We start from the raw sequence: 23785 nt of genomic DNA, 5'->3' as shown, positions 1-23785 counted from the left end.
TTGCATCCTTGGGATAAATCCCACTTGATCATGGTGTATGATCCTTTTAATGTGTTGTTTGATTCTGTTTGCTAGTATTTTGTTGAGGATTTTTGCATATATGTTCATCAGTGTTACTGGTCTGTAATTTTCTTTTTTTTGTAATATCTTTGTCTGGTTTTGTTATCAGGGTGATGGTGGCCTCATAGAATGAGTTTGGGAGTGTTCCTCCCTCTGCAAATTTTTGGAAGGGTTTGAGAAGGATGGATGTTAGCTCATCTCTAAATGTTTGATAGAATTCACCTGTGAAGCCATCTGGTCATGGGGTTTTGTTTGTTGGGAGATTTTTAATCACAGTTTCAATTTCATTACTTGTGATTGGTCTGTTCTTATTTTCTGTTTCTTCCTGGTTCAGTCTTGGAAGTTTATACCTTTCTAAGAATTTGTCCATTTCTTCCAGGTTCTGCATTTTATTGGCATAGTGTTGCTTGTACTAGTGTCTTAGGATGCTTTGTATTTCTGTGGTATCTGTTGTAACTTCTCCTTTTTCATTTCTAATTTTGTTGATTTCAGTCCTCTCCCGCTTTTTCTTGATGAGTCTGGCTAATGGTTTATCTATTTTGTTTATCTTCTCAGAGAACCAGCTTTTAGTTGTATTGATCTCTTCTATTGTTTTCTTTGTTTCTATTTCATTTATTTCTGCTCTGATCTTTATGATTTCTTTCCTTCTGCTAACTTTGTGTTTCCTTTCTTCTTCTTTCTCTAGTTCCTTTAGGTGTAAGGTTAGAATGTTTAGTTGAGATTTTTCTTGTTTCTTAAGGTAGACTTTTATAGCTATAAACTTCCCTCTTAGAACTGATTTTGCTGCATCCCATAGGTTTTGGATCATCTTGTTTTCATTGTCATTTGTCTCTAGGTATTTTTTTATTTCCTCTTTGTTTTCTTCAGTGGTCCCTTGGTAGTTTCATAATGTATTGTTTAGCCTCCATGTGTTTGTGTTTTTTACATTTTTTTCCCCTGTAATTCATTTCTAATCTCATAGCATTGTGCTCAGAGAAGAAGCTTAATATGATTTCAATTTTCTTAAATTTACTGAGGCTTGATTTGTGACCCAAGATGTGATCTGTCCTGGAGAATGTTCCGTGCGCACTTGAGGAGAAAGTGTAATCTGCTGTTTTTGGATGGAATGTCCTATAAATATCAATTAAATCTATCTGGTCTCTTGTGTCATTTAAAGCTTCTGTTTCATTATTTATTTTCATTTGGATGATCTCTCCATTGGTGTAAGTGAGGTTTTAAAGTCCCCCACTATTATTGTGTTACTGTCAATTTCCCCTTTTATAGCTGTTCCAGTTGCCTTATGTATTGACGTGCTGCTATGTTGGGTGCATATATATTTATAATTGTTATATCTTTTTCTTGGATTGATGTCTTGATCATTATGTAATGTCCTTCCTTGTCTCTTGTAACATTCTTAATTTAAAGTCTATTTTACCTGATATGAGTATTGCTACTCTAGCTTTCTTTTGATTTCCATTTGCATAGAATATCTTTTTCCATCCCCTCACTTTCAGTCTGTATCTGTCCCTAGGTCTGAAGTGGGTCTCTTGTAGACAGCATATATATGGGTCTTGTTTTTGTATCCATTCAGTAAGCCTGTGTCTTTTGGTTGGAGCATTTAATCCATTCATGTTTAAGGTAATTATTAATATGTATGTTCCTATGACCATTTTCTTAATTGTTTTGGGTTTGTTTTTGTAGGTCCTTTTCTTCTCTTGTGTTTCCCACTTAGAGAAGTTCCTTTAGCATTTTTTGTACAGCTGGTTTTGTGGTGCTGAATTCTCTTAGCTTTTGCTTCTCTGTAAAGCTTTTGCTTTCTCCATCGAATCTGAATTAGATCCTTGCTGGGTAGAGTAATCTTCATTGTAGGTTCTTCCCTCTCATCTCTTTGAGTATATCATGCCACTCCCTTCTGGTTTGTAGAGTTTCTGCTGAGAAATCAGCTGTTAAAATTATGGGAGTTCCCTTGTTTGTTATTTGTTGTTCTTCCCTTGCTGCTTTCAATAATTTTTTTTTGTCTTTAATTTTTGCCAATTTGATTACTATGTGTCTCAGTGTGTTTCTCCTTGGGTTTCTCCTGTATGGGACTTGCTGCACTTCCTGGACTTGGGTGGCTACTTCGTTTGCCATGTTAGGAAAGTTTTCTACTCTAATCTCTGTAAATATTTTCTCTGGTCCTTTCTCTCTCTCTTCACCTTCTGGGACCCCTATAATGTGAAAGTTATTGCATTAAATGTTGTCCCAGAGGTCTCTTAGACTGTCTTCATTTCTTTTCATTCTTTTTTCTTTATTCTATTCAGCAGCAATGAATTCCACCATTGTGTCTTCCAGGTCACTTATCCATTCTTCTGCCTCAGTTATTCTGCTATTGATTCTTTCTAGTGTAGTTTTCATTTCAGTTATTGAATTGTTCATCTCTGTTTGTTCTTTAATTCTTCTAGATCTTTGTTAAACATTTCTTTTATCTTCTCAATCTTTGCCTCCATTCTTTTTCTGAGGTCCTGGATCATCTTCACTATCATTATTCTGAATTCTTTTCCTGGATGGTTACCTATCTCATCTTCATTTAGTTGTTTTTCTGGGGTTTTATCTTGTTCCTTCACCTGATACATAGCCCTCTGCCTTTTCATCTTGCCTATCTTTCTATGAATCTGGTTTTTGTTCCACAGGCTGCAGGACTGTTGTTCTTGCTTCTGCTCTCTGTCCTCTGGTGGATGAGGCTATCTAAGAGGCTTGTGTAAGTTTCCTGATGGGAGGGACTGGAGGTGTGAAGAGCTGACTGCTGCTCTGGTGAGCAGAGCTCATTAAAACTTTAATCCGCTTGACTGTTGATGGGTGGGGCTGGGTCCCTCCCTCTTGGTTGTTTGGCCTGAGCAACCCAACAGTGGAGCCTACCTGCCTCTTTGGTGGGGCTAATGACAGACTCTGGGAGAGGTCACGCCAAGGAGTACTTCCCAGAACTTCTGCTGCCAGTGTCTGTGTCCCCTCGGTGAGCCACAGCCACCCCCTGCTTCTGCAGGAGACCCTCCTACACTAGCAGGTAGGTCTGGTTCAGTCTCCCCTGGGGTCACTGCTCCTTCCCCTGGGTCCTATGTGCACACTGCTTTGTGTGTGTCCTCCAAGAGTGCAGTCTCTGTTTTCCCCAGTCCTGTTGAATTCCTGCAAGCAAATCCCACTAGCCTTCAAAATCTGTTTCTCTAGAAATTCCTCCTCCCAATGCTGGACCCTGAGTTTTGGAACCTGACTTGGGGCTCAGAACCTTCACTCCAGTGGGTCGACTTCTGTGGTATAAGTGTTCTCCAGTCTGTGAGTCACCCACCCAGCAGTTATGGGATTTGATTTTAGTGTGATTGTGCCCCTCTTTTCATCTTAGTGTGGCTTCTCCTTTGTCTTTCGATGTGGGCTACCTTTTTGGGTAACTTCCAGTGTCTTCCTGTTGATGATTGTCTAGCAGCTAGTTTTAATTCTGGTATTCTCAAAAGACTGTGTGAGAGCACGTCCTTCTACTCCACCATCTTGGTTCCTCCTCCAGCAATTTTTCATTTAGCATAATTCCCTACAAGTTTATCTAATATTTTACCTATATCAATAGACAATTTCTTTATATTGCTGAATAGTATCTCATGTTTGGTTTAATCATTCACCCACTGATATACATCTGGATTGTTTCCAATGTTTGTTTATTATGAATATGTCTTTATTTCTAGTTTTATTCCATATGGTTAGAGAACATATTCCATATAATTTGAATTTTAAATATTTGTTGTGGTGTTTATCTCATGGCCTACAATATGGTCAATCTTAGTGTATGTTACACAGGTTCTTTGAAAAACATGTATTCTTCTGCTGTTGGGTGGATCAGCCTATATCTGTCAATTAGATCTTATTTGTTGATTTTGTTGTTCTGATCTGTATCAGTTTCCTGTGGCTACAGTAACAAATAACCACAAACTGGGTAGTGTTAAACAGCAGAAATTTATTCTTTTACATCCCTAGAGGTCAGAATCTAAAATCAAAGTGTGGATAGCTCCTTGCTCTTTCCACAGGATCTGGAGGAGAATAGGTTTCTTGACCCTCTAGCTTCTGGTGGCTACTGGCATGCCTTGGTATTTCTTGGTTTGTGATTGCATCACTCCAATCTTGTCTCTGTTTTCACACTGTCTTCGTGTGTATGTGTGTGTGTGTAATCTCCCTCTGCTTTTCTCTTATAAGGAGGACACTTGTAATGAGAATCATTAGTGTTATAATTTTTGTTGCAATCATCACATGTGATTTAGACAGCTTATGAGGAGAAGGATAATCTATTTTATTTACCAGTATTTTTAGTCTTTCCATTCTTTTCTCTTTTCCCTTCCTGATGCTCCTTAGAGAAGTATTTCTCTTAGTTCATTCAATTTTAAGAACTTTCTTTAGCAGTTCTGTTAGGACAAAGACTTTTAGCTTTCCTTCATTTGCAGATGTTTTTATTCCCCTTTCATTCTTGAAGAGTAGTTTCCCCAGACATAGAATTAGCAATTGACACTTCTTTTCTTTCAATATCTAAAAAAAGTACTACTTTCTTCTGACCTCCATAGTTTCAGATGAGAAATCAACTGCCATTCAAATTAGTGTTCCCTATAAGTAATGGATCTTTTCTCTGTGACTGTTTTTAAGATATTTTCTTTGAATTTAGTTTTCAAAATTTAATTATAATGTATCTTGAAATGGATTTCTTTGGTTTTATCCTACTAGAGATTCACATAGCTTGTTGATTCTGAGCATTTATATCTTCAATCAGATTTGAGACACTTTCAGCCCTTATTTCTTCAAATGCTTCTAGGACTCCCATGATATGAATGTTGGATTTTTTGCTATTGTGCTACAGGTCCCTGAAGCTCTGTTTATTTTTTTCAGTCTATTTTCCTCGTTCAGATTGAGTAAATTCTATGGAACTATCCTCATTGATTCTATCCTCTGTCAGTTCCATTCTATTTCTTAGCCTATTCCCTTCTTTTATGCTTACCAATTTATGAAATCCGATATATTTAAAGACAGTTTATTTTCATTACACCTTATGCTATTTTATTAAAACTTTAATATAATTTAGAATGCAATATAACCTTAGGGGGATGTTTTAATTTAATGTAGTTTTTCACAAATTTGTCTCCTCTACATAAAAATACATAGTTCCTATAATAGTTGTGCATATTGCTAAATCAATAAATGCAATCATGGTGAATATCTGAATTTATAATTATAATAAAGCAAAAACAATTCAATAAAACTAATTTATATTATTTTCCAATTAGGCTAAACCTGCATTTATGACAGAGACACAAATGCTCCAGTGATATTTGCCCAATTATAAATAAGGAAAAAATTCACTGATGAAAAATATTCTAAAATTAAGTTATTTACTGTGTATATTGTGATTTCTCTTTCATGATTTTTTTTCTGTAATATAAGTAATTTATTATTTTATTGTCTCAAGCTCTGCTGATTCAGAGACTTCAAAAATGAACTAATGTTATATATAAATCAAGAATATATTTATGTTTTGTTTTTTTGAGTTATAATATAGCATATTACATTCAGCTTCTTTGTAAGTTAAAGAAAAACACTCTTATTTATTACAGATAGCAAATAGTGTATAATATTGTTTATGCCTGTGTACATATACTGATTTCATATTAAAATAAAAAAGGAGGTGAAAGCAAAGGTGGAAAATAAAAAGGTCAATTTGTGAAGACGGCTTAAAGGTGGTGGAAGAGTAAGACGTGGAGATCACCTTCCTTCTCACAGAGACATCAGAAATACATCTACACGTGGAACTTCTCCTATAGAACACCCACCGAATGCTGGCAGAAGACCTCAGACCTCCCAAAAGGCAAGAAACTCCCCACGTACCTGGGTAGGGCAAAAGAAAAAAGAATAAACAGAGACAAAGAATAAGGATGGGACCTACACCAGTGGGAGGGAGCCGTGAAGGAGGAAAGACTCCCCCACACTAGAAATCCCTTCACGGGTGGAGACTGCGGGTGGCGGAGGGGGAAGCTCCGGAGCCGCGGAGGACAGCTCGGCCACAGGGTGCGGAGGGCAAAGCGGAGAGATTCCCGCAGAGGATCTGTACTGACCGGCACTCACCAGCCCGAGAGGCTTGTCTGCTTCCCCGCCGGGGTGGGCAGGGCTGGGAGCTGAGGCTCGGGCTTCAGTCGGATCCCAGGGAAAGGTCTGGAGTTGGCAGAGTGAAAACAGCCTGAAGGTGTTAGTGTGCCATGGCTGGCCGGGAGGGAGTCCGGTTGAAGTCCAGAGCTGCCGAAGAGGCAAGAGACCTTTTCTTCCCTCCTTGCTTCCTGGGCGCGAGGAGAGGGGACTAGCGCGCCACTTAAAGGAGCCCCAGAAACAGGCGTGGAGCTGCCGAAGAGACAAGAGACTTTTTCTTGCCTCTTTGCTTCCTCAGGCGCGAGGAGAGGGGATTAAGAGCACCGTGTAAAGGAGCTCCAGAAACGGGCGTGAGCCGCGGCTGTCGGCACAGACAGTAGAGACGGGTGTGGGACGCTAAGGTTGCTGCTGCCACCACCAAGAGCCCTGTGTGTGAGCACAGGTCACTCTCCACACCAGCCCTCTTGGGAGCCCATGCAGCCCGCCACTGCCGGGGTCCCGGGATCCAGGGACAGCTTCCCCGAGAGAACGCACGGCGCGCCTTGGGCCGGTGCAGCATCACACCGCCCTCTGCTCCCGCAGACTTGCCCCGCCCCCGTGCCACTCCCTCCCTGCAGCCTGAGTGAGCCGGAGCCCCCCAATCAGCTGCTCCTTTAACCTCGTCCTGTCTGAGCAAAGGACAGAGGCCCTTGGACGACCTACACGCAGAGGCGGGACCAAGTCCAAAGCTGAACCCCAGGAGCTGTGCGAACAGAGAGGAGAGGGGGAGGTCTCTCCCAGCAGCCTCAGAAGTGGCGGATTAAAGCTCCACAATTAACTTGAAGTGCCCTGCATCTGTGGAAAACCTGAATAGACAACGAATCATCCCAAGTTGAGGAGGTGGACTTTGGGAGCAAGATATACTATTATTTTCCCCTTTTTATTCTTTTTGTGAGTATGTATGTGTGTGCTGCTGTGTGAGATTTTGGCTGTATAGCTTTGCTTTCACCATTTGTCCTACGGTTAGACCGACCCGTTTTTCTGTTTTTTTTTTTTTAATATAAATTTTTCTTCTTAATAATTAATTTTTATTTTAATAACTATACTTTATTCTACTTTGTCTTCTCTCTTTCTTTCTTCCTTTCTTCCCTCCTTCCCTCCCTTCTTCCTTCCTTCCCCCTTCTTTCCTCCCTTCCTTCCTCCCCTCCTCTCTTCCTTCCTCCCTTTCCTCCTCTCCACCTTCATTCCTTCGTTTCTTGCTTTCTTCCTTCCTTCCTTCCTTCCTTCCTTTTCTTTCCTTTCTATTTTTTCTCCCTTTTATTTTGAGCCATGTGGATTAAAGGCTCTTGGCGCCCCAGCCAGGCACCAGAGTGGTGTCTCTGAGGTGGGAGAACCAACCTCAAGACACTAGTCCACAAGAGACCTCCCAGCTCCACATAATATCGGACAGCGAAAATCTCCCAGAGATCTCCATCTCAATACCAAGACCCAGCTTCACTCAAGGACCAGCAACGAACAGTGCTGGACACCCTATTCCCAACAAAGAGCAAGACAGATCTACAGCCCCATCCATTAGCAGAGAGTCTGCGTAAAATCATAATAAGGCTACCAACATCCCCAAACACACCAACACACGTGGACATGCCCACCAGAAAGACAAGATCCAGCCTCATCCACCAGAACAGAGGCACTAGACCTCCAACCAGGGAACCCATGCAACCCACTGAACCAACCTTAGCCACTGGGGACAGCCACCAAAAACAACGGGAATTACAAACCTGCAGCGTGCAAAAAGGAGACCCCAAACACAGTAAGATAAGCGAAATGAGAAGACAGAAAAACACAACAGATGAAGGGGCAAGATGAAAAGACAGAAGACCTAACAAATGAAGAGGAAATAGGCAGTCTACCTGAAAAAGAATTCAGAATAATGCTAGTAAAAATGATTCAAAATCTTGGAAATAGAATAGACAAATTGCAAGAAACAGTTAACAAGGACCTAGAAGAAATAAAGAGGAAGCAAGCAACGATGAGCAACACAATAAATGAAATGAAAAATACTCTAGATGGGATCAATAGCAGAATAACTGAGGCAGAAGAACAGATAAGTGACCTGGAAGATAAAATAGTGGAAATAACTAATGCAGAGGAGAGTAAAGGAAAAAGAATGAAAAGAACTGAGGACAGTCTCAGAGACCTCTGGGACAACATTAAATGCACCAACATTCGAATTATAGGGGTCCCAGAAGAAGAAGAGAAAAAGAAAGGGACTGAGAAAATATTTGAAGAGATTATAATTGAAAACTTCCCTAATATAGGAAAGGAAATAGTCAATCAAGTCCAGGAAGCACAGAGAGTCCCATACAGGATAAAACCAAGGATAAACACGCCAAGACACATAATAATCAAACTGTCAAAAATTAAATACAAAGAAAACATATTAAAAGCAGCAAGGGACAAAAAAATAAAAAAATAAAAAAATAAAAAAATAAATAAAAGCAGCAGGGAAAAACAACAAATAACACACAAGGGAATCCCCATAAGGTTAACAGCTGATCTTTCAGCAGAAACTCTACAAGCCAGAAGGGAGTGGCAGGACATATTTAAAGTGATGAAGGAAAAAAACCTACAACCAAGATTACTCTACCCAGCAAGGATCTCATTCAGATTTGATGGAGAAATTAAAACCTTTACAGACAAGCAAAAGCTGAAAGAGTTCAGCACCACCAAACCAGCTCTACAACAAATCCTAAAGGAACGTCTCTAGGCAAGAAACACAAGAGAAGGAAAAGACCTGCAAGAAAAACCCGAAACAATTAAGTAAATTGTAATAGGAACATACATATCGATAATTACCTTAAATGTAAATGGATTAAATGCTCCCACCAAAAGACACAGACTGGCTGAATGGAACAAAAACAAGACCCATATATATGTTGTCTACAAGAGACCCACTTCAAACCTAGGGACACTTACAGATTGAAAGTAAGGGGATGGAAAAAGATATTCCATGCAAATGGAAATCAGAAGAAGGCTGGAGTAGCAATTCTCATATCAGACAAAATGGACTTTAAAATAAAGACTATTACAAGAGAAAAAGAAGGACACTACATAATGATCAAGGGATCAATCCAAGAAGATATAACAATTGTAAATATTTATGCACCCAACATAGGAGCACCTCAATACATAAGGAAAATACTAACAGCCTTAAAAGGGGAAATCGACAGTAAGACAATTATAGTAGGGGACTTTAACACCCCACTTTCACCAATGGACAGATCATCCAAAATGAAAATAAATAAGGAAAAACAAGCTTTAAATGATACATTACACAAGATGGACTTAATTGATATTTATAGGACATTCCATCCAAAAACAACAGAATACACATTTTTCTCAAATGCTCATGGAACATTCTCCAGGATCGATCATATATTGGGTCACAAATCTAGCCTTGGCAAATTTAAGAAAATTGAAATCATATCAAGTATCTTTTCCGACCACAATGCTATGAGACTAGATATCAATTACAGGAAAAGATCTGTAAAAAATACAAACATATGGAGGCTAAACAATACACTACTTAATAACGAAATGATCACTGAAGAAATCAAAGAGGAAATCAAAAAGTACTTAGAAACAAATGACAATGGAGACACGACGATGCAAAACCTATGGGATACAGCAAAAGCAGTTCTAAGAGGGAATTTTATAGCAATACAATCATACCTTAAAAAACAGGAAACATCTCGAATAAACAACCTAACTTTGTACTTAAAGCAATTAGAGAAAGAAGAACAAAAAAAACCCAAATTTAGCAGAAGGAAAGAAATCATAAAGATCAGATCAGAAATAAATGAAAAGGAAGTGAAGGAAACAATAGCAAAGATCAATAAAACTAAAAGCTGGTTCTTTGAGAAGATAAATAAAATTGATAAACCATTAGCCAGACTCATCAAGAATAAAAGGGAGAAGACTCAAATCAATAGAATTAGAAATGAAAAAGGAGAAGTAACAACTGACACTGCAGAAATACAAAAGATTATTAGAGATTACTACAAGCAACTCTATGCCAATAAAATGGACAACCTGGAAGAAATGGACAAATTCTTAGAAATGCACAACCTGCCAAGACTGAACCAGGAAGAAAGTGAAAATATGAACAGACCAATCACAAGCACTGAAATTGAAACTGTGATTCAAAATCGTCCAACAAACAAAAGCCCAGGACCAGATGGCTTCACAGGCGAATTCTATCAAACATTTAGAGAACAGCTAACACCTATCCTTCTCAAACTCTTCCAACAGATAGCAGAGGGAGGAACACTCCCAAACTCATTCTATGAGGCCACCATCACCCTGATAGCAAACCCAGACAAAGACGTCACAAAGAAAGAAAACTATAGGCCAATATCACTGATGAACATAGATGCAAAAATCCTCGACAAAATATTAGCAAACAGAATCCAACAGCACATTAAAAGGATCATACACCATGATCAACTGGGGTTTATTCCAGGAATGCAAGGATTCTTCAATATACGCAAATCAATCAACGTGATACACCATATCAACAAACTGAAAGAGAAAAACCATATGATCATCTCAATAGATGCAGAGAAAGCTTTTGACAAAATTCAACACTCATTTATGATAAAAACCCTGCAGAAAGTAGGCATACAGGGAACTTTCCTCAACATAATAAAGGCCATATATGACAAACCCACAGCTAGCATCGTTCTCAATGGTGAAAAACTGAAACCATTTCCACTAAGATCAGGAACAAGACAAGGTTGCCCACTCTCACCACTCTTATTCAACATAGTTTTGGAAGTTCTAGCCACAGCAATCAGAGAAGAAAAAGAAATAAAAGTAATCCAAATAGGAAAAGAAGAAGTGAAGCTGTCACTGTTTGCAGATGACATGATACTATACATAGAGAATACTAAGGATGCTACCAGAAAACCACTAGAGCTAATCAATGAATTTGGTAAAGTAGCAGGATACAAAATGAATGCACAGAAATCTCTGGCATTCTTATACACTAATGATGAAAAATCAGACAGTGAAATTAAGAAAACACTCCCATTTATCATTGCAACAAAAAGAATAAAATACCTAGGAATAAACCTACCTAAGGAGACAAAAGACCTGTATGCAGAAAACTATAAGACACTGATGAAAGAAATTAAAGATGATACAAATAGGTGGAGAAATATACCATGCTCTTGGATTGGAATAATCAACATTGTGAAAATGACTCTACTACCCAAAGCAATCTACAGATTCAATGCTATCCCTATCAAATTACCACTGGCATTTTTTTACAGAACTAGAACAAAACATTTTACAATTTGTATGGAAACACAAAAGACCCCGAATAGCCAAAGCAATCTTGAGAACGAGAAATGGAGCTGGAGGAATTAGGCTCTCTGACTTCAGACTATACTACAAGGCTACAGTAATCAAGACAATATGGTACTGGCACAAAAACAGAAATATAGATCAATGGAACAGGATAGAAAGCCCAGAGATAAACCCACACACATATGGCCACCTTATCTTTGATAAAGGAGGGAAGGATATACAGTGGAGAAAAGACAGCCTCTTCAATAAATGGTGCTGGGAAAACTGGACAGCTATCTGTAAAAGTATGAAATTAGAACAATCCGTAACACCACACACAAAAATAAACTCAAAATGGGTTAAAGACCTAAATGTAAGGCCAGACACTATCAAACTCTTAGAGGAAAGCATAGGCAGAACACTCTACGACATAAATTACAGCAAGATCCTTTTTGACCCATCTCCTAGAGAAATGGAAATCAAAACACAAATAAACAAATGGGACCTAATAAAACTTAAAAGCTTTTGCACAGCAAAAGATACTATAAACAAGACCAAAAGACAACCCTCAGAATGGGAGAAAATATTTGCAAATGAAGCAACTGACAAAGGATTAATATCCAAAATTTATAAGCAACTCATGCAGCTCAATAACAAAAAAACAAACAACCCAATCCAAAAATGGGCAGAAGAACTAAATAGACATTTCTCCAAAGAAGATATACAGATTGCCAACAAACACATGAAAGAATGCTCAACATCATTAATCATTAGAGAAATGCAAATCAAAACTACAATGAGATATCATCTCACACTGGTCAGATTGGCCATCATCAAAAACTCTAGAAACAATAAATGCTGGAGAGGGTGTGGAGAAAAGGGAACCCTCTTTCACTGCTGGTGGGAATGTAAGTTGATACAGCCACTATGGAGAACAGTATGGAGGTTCCTTTAAAAACTACAAATAGAACTACCATACGACCCAGCAATCTCACTACTGGGCATATACCCTGAGAAAAACCATAATTCAAAAAGACTCATGTACCAAAATGTTCATTGCAGCTCTATTTACAATAGCCAGGACATGGAAGCAACCTAAGTGTCCATCAACAGATGAATGGATAAAGAAGATGTGGCACATATATACAATGGAATATTACTCAGCCATAAAATGAAATGAAACTGAGTTATTTATAATGAGGTGGATGGACCTGGAGTCTGTCATACAGAGTGAAGTAAGTCAGAAGGAGAAAAACAAATACCGTATGCTAACACATATATATGGACTCTAAGGGAAAAAAATGTCATGAAGAGCTTAGTGGTAGGACAGGAATAAAACACAGACTTACTAGAGCATGGACTTGAGGATATGGGGAGGGGGAAGGGTGGGCTGTGATGAATTGGGAGAGTGGCAGGGACATATATACACTACCAAATGTAAATTAGATAGCTAGTGGGAAGCTGCCACATAGCACAGGGAGATCACCTCTGTGCTTTGTGACCACCTAGAGGGGTGGGATAGGGAGGGTGGGAGAGAGGGTGATGCAAGAGGGAAGAGATATGGCAACATATGTATATGTATAACTGATTCACTTTGTTGTAAAGGAAAAACTAACACACTGTTGTAAAACAGTTATACTCCAATAAAGATGTTTAAAAAAACAAAAAAAAAGGTCAATTTGTGATGGTAAGTGTGGAGATTAATACATAGGGAAAAAAGACAATGAAAAAGAAAAAGGAAACACCAGTGAAGAAGATGATGGAAACCAGTGATGAGAAAGAAAGCCAGGCAAGCAGGAGAGATGAAGACTGAATGTAGATAACATATTGAAAAAAAAAAAAAAAAAAGAGTAAATCCAAAGAACAAAGAGGAGAAGGGAGAAGAAAGTAAGATGTAGAAGAAAAAGAAAATAATTAGAAAGAAATCTGAGGGGAAAAAAAGGGAGAGGGCTTTCCTGGTGGCACAGTGTTTGAGAGTCCACCTGCCAATGCAGGGGACACGGGTTCATACCCCGGTGCAGGAAGATCCCACATTCAGTGGAGCGACTAGGCCCATGAGCCATGGCCGCTAAGCCTGCATGTCCGGAGCCTGTGCTCCACAATGGGAGAGGCCACAACAGTGAGAGGCCCATGTACCGCAAAAAAAAAAAAAAAAAGGGAGCAACCAGACGGAGGTCTAAATCTATGAATATCAGAGGTTTGCTTTTACCTTAAATCACAGAAAAAAAATTAAAGTACTATTTTTTAAACTATGAGGTAGTACATTATGTGTATCTTCTTTATTACACCTTTAATATTCTACAAGTATATATCATTAACAACCCCCCCCCAAAAGCATATCAGGCATATATGTAATAATCTGGAAATACTTTTCAGGACAATTACTTTCTTTGTATTCAAACTATAGCCTGTGGTCTTTTGAGAGCCCACCTTAAATTGGGAATTGAAGGGTCTTCTTTGTTCTATTCTATGGGCTATATAGATTTGGCTCTCCCTTCCATACTGTGATAACTTTGAAAAGAGGAACCTTGTTTTATCTTTTTATGCTTATAATCCAGAGCAGTACTAGTAAATAGCAAACACTCAATAAACACTTCAATGAATAAATGAGAATATAATATAAAGAATGCTGAAATACTGAACACTAGCAGAATCTTTATATAAAAAAGTGAACATTTCATTTCATTAAAAATATAACATGAAGCAAGGATTCAATTTTATTTCCTTATGTAGACTAGATCTTGGTAAATTGTCCATGGGGAACAAAGTAAAACATTAGCAGGCTTACTAATCCAAATCTCTTCAGTTTTACCCCATATTTGTTCTATTCCTCCAATTTCATCAACTAGCCTAACTACTTCATACTATGAAGAACAAAAGAAAATAAATGTATTGAAAACATTCCATGTAGTTGGGGAAAGTGACATAGATAAAACTGATGCACTGTCTCAGCTGGTCTACTTATAGGCTGTTCTCTCTAGGTATTTACAAGTAGCTTCCTCTCCAGATGTGCTGAAATATCTTATCCTAACCCAAATAACTCTATTTGCATAACCATATCCTAAGTCTTCCTTCCTTCCCTACTGGTGCTTATCCCCTCTGAGCGTTCCTTGGGGAACCAAGCTAAAATAGCATAAACCAGTGTTCATGAAGTTTTTCATTAAACATCAGTTCTCAAATTCTCCAGTCAAATAGTACAGAAAGGAGGAATAGATTTAAATTACTACATCTTCAGATTCTTTATCTTATTAATTGAATTCCTTTAATACTGTCCCAACTTGGAGGGCTATTTTTAGCTTATATTGAACATACTAGTTGATTGCTATTTTCTGGTAATACTAGCTTAATGATATCTAGTTTAATTTTTTTTTATTTTTAAGAACAAATGAATTTTCAACTAATCTAGCCAGTGCACAATGTAATATATTTTCATAGGACTACAACTGGTGAAAAATGACTTACATAAGGCTAAATAATTATTTGTATTCATTTAGTCTCCTGGACTTATTTTCTGAGTATTATTTTAATGAGAGTTAAAGGCAGTTATATTGACAGATGGATTTATCCTAATTCTACTATTACTAAGCAGGTTGAAAGTTTTTGAACTGGCTCATGAACAAGTTTCATGATGTACCTGGGTGCAATTTCATTTTGAATGAAAATGTTTTCCTGTTCCATTTCTCATTGATCTTCCTTCCTTTCCATTTGATCATTGTGTTAAGAAAATGACCAAGTGGGAAAAAATAACAAATGTTTATATTTAGAATCATAACTTATATTGGCCATAAATCACATTTAAATTTGCCTATATGAATGCAGAAATTCAATAGAGCTAATTTCTTGTTCTTCCTCTCCATCAGACAATAAATTAATTTTTGTGAACCTACTATGTGAATAGTGCTGATCAAAATTCCGTGTTAATTTTGCAGGTGATGGAAGTTAAAGGACAAATGATCCATGTCTCAGAATCAAATTCTATTTTATTCTTGGGTTCTCCATGTGTGGACAAGTTGGATGAACTCATGGGACGAGGGCTGCATCTCTCAGACATCCCTATCCATGATGCTACCCGAGATGTAATTTTGGTTGGTGAGCAGGCAAAGGCCCAAGATGGCTTGAAGAAGAGGATGGATAAATTAAAAGCAACTTTAGAAAGAACTCACCAGGCCCTGGAAGAAGAGAAAAAAAAAACAGTGGATCTTCTATATTCTATTTTCCCTGGTGATGTAGCCCAGCAATTGTGGCAAGGGCAGCAAGTGCAAGCCAGAAAGTTTGATGATGTGACCATGCTCTTTTCAGACATTGTTGGCTTCACAGCCATATGTGCCCAGTGTACCCCCATGCAAGTAATCAGCATGCTGAATGAACTGTACACAAGATTTGACCACCAATGTGGATTTTTGGATATTTATAAGGTAATGGTGTTTAGTTACTTATATATAAATACTTTTTAGTAGTAAATTTTCATCTTAATTAAATTACAAACATACAATCTATTTCTCTTTTTAAACTTGATATTAAATGGTGGATAATTTTAATTTAGAAATATCAATATTTATACAAATACAAGTATTTCTGCTCTATGAGTAAACTTTCATTATGAGTTGATTTATACTATTGACATAGCTAACTGTGAATCATGATATTGCTCAGTAAGGAAAAATTCCATAGAACTAGTACTCTAAATTCATTATTATAAAAATTAAACACATAAACTTGCTGAAATCTAGGCAAATTTTAACCATATAATTAGTTTTTCCTAAAGAGTAGGATTACGATATAAAGTAAAAGTTTTATGTTGGCATTTAAAAGGAAATAGCAATTTATGTTAAAACATGCATTGCATTGTGAATTAAATCATGGTTAATCGGTATTTTGCTCTTCACTGTCAATTAATTGAGGTCGCTCTAATTCTGAAAGAATACATGTATTCTAGCTATTGTCCAAATAACCAATGGTTTTTAGTGTAAGCACCTTAATTTTCCAAGCTACTTAATTGAAGAGTTTTGGAAATGTATACAAGTCACCATTTGTTAGTCTAATTTGGTGAACTCCTTATTAATCTCTTATTAAAATTATAGAAATATTTTGAGTGATTCAGCTTCATGTCTACATAATGCATAACTGTAACTTTACATAAAATTTCACATGGATTGCAAAATGTCAGGGTGCATGGCTTTTTTTTTTTTAATATGGAGGACAGCAATTACTTTTAGTACAAACAAACTAGTGAATTTTAGATTTTTTTTTCTTCTTTACTAATCATCTAGACTTCTACTTCTTTCATAGTATGATCTTCACATAAACAGATTCAGAAAGAATCTGTTTCACCTTTTAGTTTCATATTATGATCCAGAGGGTGTTTTCATTAAGGTGCATCTCCTTTACGGAAAGATGTTCACTAGTTCCATTATGTATGATATACAACGAATGTTAAATATTTTAGAAAGCCTCTTCTGAGTAGTAAACACTCAGTGTGACATATGTATGAGTGATTTACTTTGTTAAACAAAATAAGAGTTTTTATAAATTATATTTTACTTCCTTATAGTTTATTTTTATGTAATTTATGGCAGAGGCAGCCAAATGTCTGATCCTAAACCAGAGACATGATGAGTCTATCACTGTCAATTCCAGAAGAGAGAGCAGATTGTCCTGAATTTCCAGCACTCTTTTTCCTTCAGACTTTGGGCACTATTTTTTTTTTTTGGCCACCCTGCTTGTGGGATCATAGTTCCCTGACCAGGGATTGAACCTGCATGACAGTGATAGCATGGAGTCTTAATCACTGGACCACCAGGGAATTCTCCAGACTTTGGGGACTATTGCACCAAGCTCTGCAACCACAATCACTTCCTTCTAAATCATTGATTTGCAGTGTTAGTTTCCTTCAGCTAAAGTAGTCATATGTTTTTGTGGCTCTAAGTCTGTGCAAATAAATGAGCATGAAAAATAGATTCTTTTCTGGTAAAATATGGAAATTCCTGATTTAAATATAAGTATCAGTTTGGTTTTGAGAAAAGAAGAAATGTGATATCTTCTGAGGGTACAAAAACAATTTCAAGTTTCAAAAATACAGTTCATTTCCCAGACATCATGTCTTCCTTCTCTGGAGATAAGCTAGGACACCTCACAAGAAAAGAAAATCTGTGGGAATATACTGAATGACTTCAATTTTTCCTATAGTTTATTAAACTGGTAAGGTTCCTATAGTTATAAATAATTATCAGCAAGTTTTAAATTACAGAATGGATCTACTCATTCTCAGGTACTCAAGACTCTGTTTTCCATCTTTCATATATATATTGAAAAGTAAACAAAACAGTTTGGTTCACAGATTCTCTTAAACTGAACTTTCTTATGAAATTTTAGCAATAAATTATAAGGTAAAATAATACCAGAGCCAGGTGTTTTTTTTTAAATTTTTTTTTAAATTGAATGTACAAGCCTTTAAATCCTATAGTGCTTTACAGTTTTCAAAAGTTTCATACATATGATTTTATATAGTACCACAGTAACCCCTTTTTTACCCCATCCCAATTTTGCCCCTCCTCTGTTCACTCTCCCCATTGGTAATCACTAGTTTGTTCTCTATAACTATGATGTCTGCTTCTTTTTTGTTTTATTCACTAGTTTGTTGTATTTTTTAGATTCCATATGTAAGTGATATCATACAGTATTTGTCTTTCTCTGTCTGACTTATTTCACTTAGCATAATGCTCTCTAAGTCCATCCAAGTTGCTACAAATTGCAAAATTTCATTCTTTTTATGGCTGAGTAGTATTCTATTGTCTACATATACCACATCTTTGTCCATTCATCTGTTGATGTACGCTTAGGTTGCTGCCATTCCTTGGCAGTTGTAAATAATGTTGCTAGCAACTTTGGGGTGCAAGAATCTTTTTGAATTACTCTTTTTGTTTCTTTTTGATATATACCCAGGAGTGGAATTGCTGGATCATTTCGTAGTTCTATATTTTGATTTTTCAGCAACCTCAAAATTGGTTACTGCTGCACCAATTTACCTGCACAGTGGCTGTACCAATTTACCTTCTCACCAACAGTGTAATAGGGTTTCCTCTTCTCCACATCCTCGCTAACATTTGTTATTTGTTTTCTTTTTGATGATAACAATTCTGACTTGTGTGAGGTGATATCTTGTCATGGTTTTGATTTGCATTTCTCTTATGATTAGCAATATTGAGCATCTTTTCATGTACCTGTTGGTCATCTACATTTCCTCTTTGGAAAAATGTCTATTCAGTTCTTCTGCCAATTTTTAATCAGGTTGTGGTTTTGATGTTGAGTTCTATAAGCTGTTTATATGTGTTGGATTTTAACCCCTTATTGGTCATATCATTTGCAAATATCTTCTGTGTTCAGTAGATTGGCATAGAGGGAGCATACCTTAACATGAAAATGGCCATATATGAAAACCCAACAGCTAACATCATACTCAATGGTGAAAAGATGAAAGTATTTCCTCTAAGATCAGGAACAAGACAAAGATGTCCACTCTCACCACTTTTATTCAACATAGTTTTGGAAGTCCTAGACATGACAATCATAAGAAGAAAAGAAAATAAAAGGAATCCAAATTGGAAAAGAAGAAGTAAAACTGTTACTGTTTGCAGATGTCATGATACTATAAATAAAAAACCTAAATATGTCACCAGAAAACTACTAGAGCTCATCAATGAATTTGGTAAAGTTACAGGATACAAAGTTAATATACAGAAATCTGTTGCATTTCTATACACTAAAAACAAAATATCAGAAAGAGAAATTAAAGAAACAGTTCCATTTACGATCACATCAAAAAGAATAAAATACCTAGGAATAAACCTACCTAAGGAGGTAAAAGGCCTGTACTCGGGAAACTATAAGACATGGATGAAAGAAATTGAAGATGACACAAACAGATGGAAAGATATACTGTGTTCTTGGATTGGAAGAATCAATATTGTTAAAAGGACCATACTACATCAGGCAATCTATAGATTTAATGCAATCCCTATCAAAGCACCAATGACATTTTTTACAGAACTAGAACAAATAATTTTAAAATTTATGTGGAAACACAAAAGACCCCAAATAACCAAAACAATCTTGAGAAAGAAAAATGGAGCTGGAAGAAACAACTCCATAGCTGACTTCAGACTATACTATAAAGCTACAGTCATCAAAACCATATGGTACTGGCACAAAAACAGACACATAGATCAGTAGTGGAACATAATAGAGGGCCCCAAAGTAAATTCACACAGTTTTAGTCAATTAATCTGTGACAGAGGAAGCAAGGATATACCATGGAGAAAATATATTGTCTTCAATAAGTGGTGCTGGGCAAAATGGACAGCTACTTGTAAAAGAATGAAATTAGAACATTTTCTAACACCATATACAAAAATTAACTCAAAATGGATTAAGGACCTAAATGTAAGGCTGGATACTATAAAACTCTTAGAGGAAAACATAGGCAGAACATTCTTTGACAGAAATTTCAGCAATATTTTGGGGGATCTATCTCCTAGAGTAATTTTAACAAAGCAAAAAATAAACAAATGGGACCTGATTAAGCTTAAAATATTTTGCACAGCAAAGGAAACCATCAACAGAGCCAGGTAATTTTAATGTATCTCCAATACTAATGTGTATATGTATCTGGTATGATAGGTGTATACGGTGGCTTTGATGTTTACTCAGGCTTATGGAGGTTGAATCTGGGGGATCCAGACTGTGAAACACAATATGTGCTGAAGCCAGAGTAATGATAGGGCCAGAGAAAGGGAAGGGTAAATAAAGAGAATATTACCCTTGTTTAGGATAAAATGAAGTATCAATATATTATGAGACCTACATTAGGAGATATATAATTTAGAAATTCTCAATCTGACCAGCCTAATTTAAGGTTTCTAATTATTGTAATCTTTCCAGCTTATTTTCTAAAATATTTACACAGTGCTATTTTATACCAAGAACTATTTGCTAAAATTTCAATTGCTATTGAAAAAGTCCCAAAGGTGACAGAATTTTTTAAGGATTATAAATCTGCTGATTTTATAAAATTTAAAAGTATTTTGTTGGATTTAAAGTATGTGTAGAATTTTTGTTGGAATAATTATACCACAGAGATAAATAAGGTATAGCTCACTTTTGTTTTATGTTAGAAAAGCGAAAGGAAACCAAGTAAAGCTGAATGTTAAGAAAAAAGAGGGCTTCCCTGCTGGTGCAGTGGTTGAGAATCCGCCTGCTGATACAGGGCACATGGGTCGTGCCCCGATCTGGGAAGATCCCACATGCCGTGGAGCGGCTAGGTGGCTAGGCCTGTGAACCATGGCCTCTGAGCCTGTGCGTCCGGAGCCTGTGTTCCTCAATGGGAGAGGTCACAACATTGAGAGGCCTGCACACCAAAAAAAAAAAAAAAAGAAAAGAAAAAAGAACTAGAGAACAAGAGAGAGGACCTCACAGTGGACATTCAAAGTCTGTTACATGCAATAAGACTTCAGTCTATAAATTTATTTGTTGCCCCTCTCTCGATCATCTTATTATCTCATGTTTTCCTATCATAAGGGAGATGATGCAGTGATGAATTATAATGCCAGAATTTAACTAAATTAGGGCATAATAAGAAGGTTCTGCTAAAATAATCAAGCTTCCTATAAAGTAGGAGGTTAAGGAAGATGCTGTATATTTTAATGTACATATTGCAAGCATTGAGAAAATTAATCTTTAAAAATGTTTGACTTCCAAGATGTTACAGGTGTATGAATGTTATATAAGAACAAGGTAAATTGAAGGAAGCATGGATTATAATTTTGATCTCATAATTAGAAAAGCAAATATTCAGCAAATAGTCAACATAATATATTATATAATATTTTGCTCCTCAGGTTTTATAGGGGGTAGAGAATAAACTAAATAAAGAACAAGGAACTCTAACTTTTTAAGTCAATTGTATATAGATAATAATAAATAATAACTAAATGTAGTAAAAATAGTATTGGATGTTGAAGCAACATAATGTGAGTTTTGCCTCATTTTATATTTTTGTCTTTGCCAAACGCTTTAGTTTGAAATAAAGGAGAAGTAAAGAGGAAGATGAATCTTTCTCCATGCTCCTCTTATTGCACTCAGCCAAGCTGCAGTTTCCCAGTGCTATCTTAAATACACTCCTTACAGCTCGCGACTTTTCACCTTTAACACTTTCTTAACTTCCCTCCCGTTCTATAAACTGTAAAGTTAAGATTAGCATGTGGTGTATAGTAGTAAATGGACATGTTAGTTGTCATTATTATTTCTCAGATCAGTACATTTGGACATATGAGAGTGGGTATGTGTTATGTGATTATTTTGTATGTTTTTATATGTACATAACTAAAGTGTACTCAGTGCTTATTAGAAAAGAATAAAATATGATCTCATTTAATAATCCATGACTAACATGTGGACTTGTTGCATTATCTCCATTTTCAGATAAATAAACTAAATTTCTGAGAAGTTAAATAATCCAGATAATATTGCTATTGAATCAGAATTTGAACTGACACTTGTCTGATTCTAAAACCTACAATTTTCCCATAAGTTTAGGCTGTGGGAAAAGATCTAGACAAAGATCAAATAATAGCAAAAGTGGAAACTGTTTCAAAACTATTTTACGTGATCAGTAACTATAGTTATACTGTCAAATGATAAGGAAAACACTATGACAACATAACCCAATTCCACTTCCATCTCTTGAGTCACAAATAGTTCAGAGTTCTGAGAAGCTGCATCTTTAAAAGTTAGGGACTCTCCCATTTGCCATACTCCCTTTTTGTCAGAAACTAGCTAACATCTTCTCCCTTCATTTATCTTGTGGAGAAGTAGTGTACCAAGGAAACAGTGGGATCAGTGATCCCAAGTGCAGGAAATAAGGGGTATAATTTTAAAGGAATGAAACTGAATAAAAGTTGATATTTTTAAAATCACCTTGTCCAGGCAACTCTAAAATATGTTAGTAATAAAATACTTTACTCTCTTGGGGTGGGAGTAAAGAGGCATTCCCATCACAAACTCCAAACCTGGTTTACAAATGTTTGTAGAGTTAAACGTTGCGTATCAGTGTCAGGCTTGGGTTGGGAAGAAAGAGTAGAAAGACAGGATGGGGCAACCAGGACATGCCAGGACCAGAATTTTGTTAGATCAGGGAATCTGATATTGAGATCTAAAAACCAACAACACAAAGTTCATATTGGTAAGGGAATACAAGTATTGTAAGTTCAGGTGGAAGAGCTGAGTCCAGCAAAGTAGGAAGGAACAGAAATTCATGCTCACTCTTAGGGAATGCAAGACCTTGGGACTGGACACAAAGATTATGGGAACTGGGTATCAGGTAACAAGTATGAAGATAGGCATCAGGACAAACTTTGATGGGAACTAGCATCTTTTCCCTGGGCAGGAAAGACTTGGAGCCAGAGGATGCATACAACCTCCACTATAGAGTCAAAGGGAAACCAAATATGGCAACCTCAAAGGAATATAGAGATGTCTACTGAGCTTTTAAATTCTAAAACAGAAATTAAACCTACAGAGAAGCCAGAGTTAACAGGTTCATTCTATCCACTCTTGAAAATAAATTGACTGTATTTGGGGGGCACTCTTGGCATGAATAAAATTTGAAAATTGCTGAACATCTTGAGTTCTGAGAATCTCAAAGACCAATGGAAGCACTTTGTTGACTTTATAAGCTGAAAACCTCCATAAATACAATACCAATAAAGGGCTAGAAAAATCATTAAGATCATGTATCCACTAAATTTATATAAGTAGAAGGTATATATCCATGATAGAAAGGTTTATGTATAAGGTGATAAGAGTTCAGTTTTGAGTGAACTTGTTAATATCACAGGAAAATTGAGAATCAGGCAAACTTTTTGGATTCAGACATCTTGGTGAAGACCATTCGGGCTTTACACAACTGATATACTAGCATTTTGTAAATTTGATAAGGACCTCTTTCAGACTTGAATCTCCATCTTTAACCTCCCTGATAAGAGCTGAAAGTAGATGTTTCTCATATAAAGTTACAAAGCTACAGAACACTATGCTTCAAGAATTTTGATTTGTCTTGACATTTGATTAGTACGGAGTTACTAAAACCACTGTTCACTGGACTTCAGCCAGCCTTCAGAAAACGAAGTAGAATGTCAAGAATATCCTTCCAGTGTGAATTGAGGATTTTGCAGAAAAAAACAAAATGAAATGCTTCCTTTCCCCCTCATTTTGCCTTATGATA

General features: G+C 36.6%; 1 protein-coding gene across 2 annotated transcripts in view; it reads left to right on the top strand.

Annotated features, from left to right (window-relative positions):
* GUCY1A2 (guanylate cyclase 1 soluble subunit alpha 2) overlaps positions 1 to 23785 on the top strand; it is a 477302-nt gene that overhangs the window by 225293 nt on the left and 228224 nt on the right. For both annotated transcript variants that reach the window (XM_067038547.1, XM_059070801.2), the window contains exon 5: positions 15438 to 15923. In XM_067038547.1, the coding sequence (XP_066894648.1) occupies positions 15438 to 15923 (486 nt within the window). The remainder of the gene's footprint in view (positions 1 to 15437; positions 15924 to 23785) is intronic.

Source organism: Kogia breviceps, chromosome 7 (assembly GCF_026419965.1).
Source record: "Kogia breviceps isolate mKogBre1 chromosome 7, mKogBre1 haplotype 1, whole genome shotgun sequence".
Classification (NCBI taxonomy): domain Eukaryota; kingdom Metazoa; phylum Chordata; class Mammalia; order Artiodactyla; family Physeteridae; genus Kogia; species Kogia breviceps.
This window is presented reverse-complemented; position numbering and strand designations above follow the sequence as displayed.